The 4,455-nt window shown below is 41.6% G+C and overlaps 1 protein-coding gene across 1 annotated transcript; it reads right to left on the bottom strand.

Moving 5' to 3' along the window:
• Window positions 1–951: 951 nt before the first annotated feature.
• On the bottom strand, window positions 952–2,223 carry GPR151 (G protein-coupled receptor 151). The gene has a single exon (XM_061188298.1). The coding sequence runs from the start codon at window positions 2,221–2,223 to the stop codon at window positions 952–954; it is 1,272 nt and encodes a 423-aa protein (XP_061044281.1).
• Between the last annotated feature and the right edge of the window lie 2,232 nt (window positions 2,224–4,455).

A 4,455-nucleotide genomic window follows, 5' to 3' on the forward strand; every position in this document is an offset into this window, starting at 1 on the left:
TTGAGGGTTACATTCACCAGTTAATACCTTTATCATTAACCATAATGATATGGTTAACCATAACATAGCTTATAGTTTATCTTGAGAGAAAGAAGATTTTGGGAGAAACATTGATTTCAGCTTGTAGAAGATTGTCTCCTGCTACTCTTTGGAAGAGGAGTTAATTGGGAAGAGAATTAAGGGTGGTTTTTAAGTTCTTTCTCAAAATCAGAATATAGAATATCATGATAGGCTGCTAAAATCCCCAGACTTAGAAACTGAAGACTCACAGAGGTGCTTTAAAAAGATCAGTGAAGCAGATTTTAGTATAAGGCAAAGTCTGAATTTACTTAAACTTAGCCAAAATAAGCCATGGTTTGAAATTAGCCCAGAGTTGGAATAAGGTGATGTTCCTTATTCTTCAACCTTCAGTCATGGAAATTCTGTATGGATTTTCATCAAGTAAATGAACATTTCTTAAGCAAATGAAGATAACTCATTAAAATTTATGTGTTAAAAATCTCAAGTAGAAGTAGATTTTGAGCTCTGGTTATGTGCAATAAGGTTTGATAAGTGAAGTTAGAGTTAGCAGGTTCAGGAAGAAACTAAACGTAAAGAGATTGAACCTTTGACAGATAAGCTCCACTCCAGCCAGTACACGGCTGGTCCTAAGGACTACCCAGTAAAACAGCCATTGTGGACAAGTGACAAAACAGCTGGCCTTTCTAATCACTTGTGACAGAAGCATCTTCAAACAACACAGTTAATTCTCTGGATAACCAGGTTATAACATAGTTATTACTTCTAATATGGTGTCCTACTTACCAAATTGCACATTTTGGAAATGCAGACTGCAAAGCATTTTTGTAATTCCTAATGGTAATTTTATTATGTTTCATATGGCAAAGTCAACAATATTGATAAGCAGCATTACAAATAAATACAGTAATTGCAATTTGTTTTGCTTTGAAACTATTTATCACCACCTCCTGTCTCTTGATCTTCGTGTTCCCAGGGGATAGGGTCATTGTCTTGTACACAAGGGACTGTGTCTCTCTCATGCCAAAACTGCTCTACATCAGGGAGGTTGGGAATCTCTGCCTTCTCGGTTTTCTCTTTGCTGGATGAGGGAGAGCCAGTTTTCTCTTTCTCTGGTATGGATGATGGGGATTCTGGAGATGGAATATTGTCACGAAGGACCTGTGAGTTACCAGCGGGTGTTTCCTGAGACTCTGAAGCAGTTGGATGTTTTTTGGTTATCATCCATTTCCATAAGCCTTTTAAGCCTTCCTTGAACTCCTCTGACATCACTAGAAAAATGAGAGGATTTGCTGAAGAGATGGAAAACATTAGGACTTGAGACAGGGCTATAAAACCTTGCGGTGGGGCCGGGCCTCCAGCCTTCAGGTGCCACATCCACAGCCACGCTATCCATTCAGGGAGCCACAGAATAGCGGAGGTGATGGCAATGCTCAGCAACATCACTGTGAGTTGCTTTGAGCGCATCTGGCTTCTAAGATTTTGAGTCTTAGTTCCTCGTTTCTGACATTGGCCATAAGCTCTCCAGAAATAAAAGCCGGCAAAGAGTAACGGAAGGCAAAATACCAGGAGAGGGTAGAGCTTACCAAACATGGACATGAACTCTTCGGCCATAGCGGGTACATCCATGAGGCACATTTCCACACCTGCGTGATGCCTGGTGGTGCTAAAGAACCATTCTGGCAGGGGTAGCAGGCTAGCCACAGCCCAGATGGCTGCCAGCACTGACCAGACGGTGCAGTTGTGGATATTTTCTTGCTTGGCTGGGTCACATGCATACATGAAGCATACTTTGGCCACTGCAACGATTGTCAGGCTCTTGGCTGCCATGCACGTGTGGATGAACCAGTCAGAGGATTTGCAGACAAACCAGCCTAGATCCCAAACACCTTTGGAGTATGCTGTAGCTCGGACAGGTGCAGAAAACATCAGGAGAGAGAGATCAGCCAGGCTGAGATTCAGAATCAGGGAGTGGATCATGGATGGCTTTCCTTTCCAAGCACTGTGGAGGAGGATGCCAATCACACACAGATTCCCCACGAAGCCCACCAGGCAGACAGCCACCAAGAGAGCTGGGACTATGGTCCTCCAGTCCTTGGAGTCAGAGGGCAGGTACCCGCCGGCAAAGTGGAGGTGAGCAAAGGACCCGTTCATGGTGCTGGAGTTGGAGTCTGCCAAGGCAGCTGTCAGCATCCCTCTTTCCATCCAGCTTCTACTTGCAGAAGTTAGCTTCTATTTGTCTTTCTGCCTTGGCTCTTTTGTGTAGGAGGTAAATACGTCATCATCAGTGTCAAATGACACCTCTGGACCCTCCCCTTGCTTATTTCCTGAGAGCAGACTGTGGAAGAAGTTTGACTGCTAAGCTCTTCTCTGCTGCGTGTGCCGTTTCTTGCCTGCACTGAGTGAGTGACAAGCAGCAGGAGAGTATGGCTGCTGCTCATTAGCAAGTCTAATCAGATTGTCAGCTCTTTGGAGTAAAAAACTCCCCAATATACCCATCAATGATAAATGAGGAGAACATACATGTAAGTGAGTGATGTTCCTGGGGGGTCACTAGAGCCAGTCAAGGCAATTACTTTCAACTAGCTGTTTCTAAAGCTAGACCTCTGTCTGTAATACAGCAAACACCACATCTGAATAACCGAGTCCTTTGCACTTAGGCACATATCAGAATCACCTGCATGGCTTGATCCAGCAGGTCTGGGGTAGGGCCCTAAAATTTGCATTTCTAACAAGTTCCCAGGGGATGATGATGATGCGGGTTGGGGGAACCACACTGTTTTAAAGGAAGAACCAACACTGCTTTCCCCCTCCCCTCTGCAGGGATGAGCTTCCTCTTCTTTTACCAAACCCTCACCACCACTTCAGCCCCATCAACGGCTGGCTGAGGTCAATCACACAGAGCTAGATAATGAAAAAAAGCTGCTGGTAAGAAGTCCTATTAAAAAAATCTAATTATGGATTACTCTAAGTTTAGTCTATTGCGAATTTTTTAGAGGTATTTTGGAGCACTGCATTAGAACGAGTTTACATACTAATAAGACTTTTAAACAAGTGATGGTGATTAAAGCAACCAAATGATGAATTAGGCTTCTTTTCAGAGAGAATTCCTAAAGGATTTATTGACAAGTGAAATAAAAGGAAAATAATTTCTATGCAGAAGACATTTACAAGATTTTAAAGAAAATGACATTTTAAAGTTGGGAAAAGAAAAAATTCTTGGATAAAATGATTCTAGAACCAGTCTTGAAATTTTATAACAGGCAGTGGAAGGATACTCTGGAGGAGGTCAGAGGAGCTGGAATTGTTCAGGGAAAAGGGTTTGTGGAATTGAAAGGATTTTGTGTCCTACTCTGTGCTGAATCAGAAATGCTTAGTGTCATATAATGGAAAGTGTGCTGAGCTCAGAGTCCGACGACTGGGCTCTGGTTCTAACTCTGCTTTCACCAGTTTTTCTCTGGAAACTAAGGATGACATTTAAAATCTCCCCAAAGACCCAGAACTCAACAAATAAGTATTGACTCAATAAAAACGTAGTGAATATTAGGAAAGCTGTCCGTGGTGCTGGGTTACCTTTTCTGTTTTCTTTCCCTTTCCCTGCAGAAAGTAGCTGTATCTATGAAACAGTAAACGGGGGTAATGTCTTGTCCCAGCAATTCACAGTAACCCCCAGTTAGTGCTGTGGACGATGAAATATCCTTAAGCCTCAATAGAACCACTTTTGAGGGTGAAGAGGCCCACACCATCTTCTAGGAAGGCAAACAGTGGTGGGGGGCAGTATGCAGAGAAACACGTTGAGTGCTACTTAGAGCAAATGAATGTTTTGTGAATTATAGGCTACAGCAGAGCCAGTCCTACCTGATGTATGTGGAAGAGATGAGTTCAGGACCAGAAAACAAATACTACTTTACATTAGGGCTTATAAACTTGGCATGCTCAAGGCTCCTGAAGATACAGAAGACAAAAAGCTAAATGATTCAAGGAGGTTTTAACAGCATGAAAGTTTGATTCTAACTTTTTGTTTTGAAATAATTGCAAACTTATAGGAAAAAAAAAAAGCAAGAATAGTACAAAGAATTATCCTATACACTTCATTCTGATTTTCTAATTATTAACAGTTGGTGTGCACACTCTCTACACACACACACACTTACTTGCATATATATACACACATAAACATACGTATTGTTTTCTGAACGATTTGAGAATTGGAAATGAATTTTTGAGTTTTCTTCCTGGATTATCATTAGATATAAAAATCAAAATGAGACTATGTGCTTGTAGCAAAAAGGAATTCTCTCCTTTGGCAACCCTCATTACCCAATCCAAGTTTCTGTTTATCTTTTGATATATCAGCACTTGTGCATCTAGGTATTTGACAAATGTAATATGTGGCTTGTATCTGCTCTTTGTTTTAACATCATTTCCATTTAAAGG

Source organism: Eubalaena glacialis, chromosome 4 (assembly GCF_028564815.1).
Source record: "Eubalaena glacialis isolate mEubGla1 chromosome 4, mEubGla1.1.hap2.+ XY, whole genome shotgun sequence".
Lineage (NCBI taxonomy): Eukaryota > Metazoa > Chordata > Mammalia > Artiodactyla > Balaenidae > Eubalaena > Eubalaena glacialis.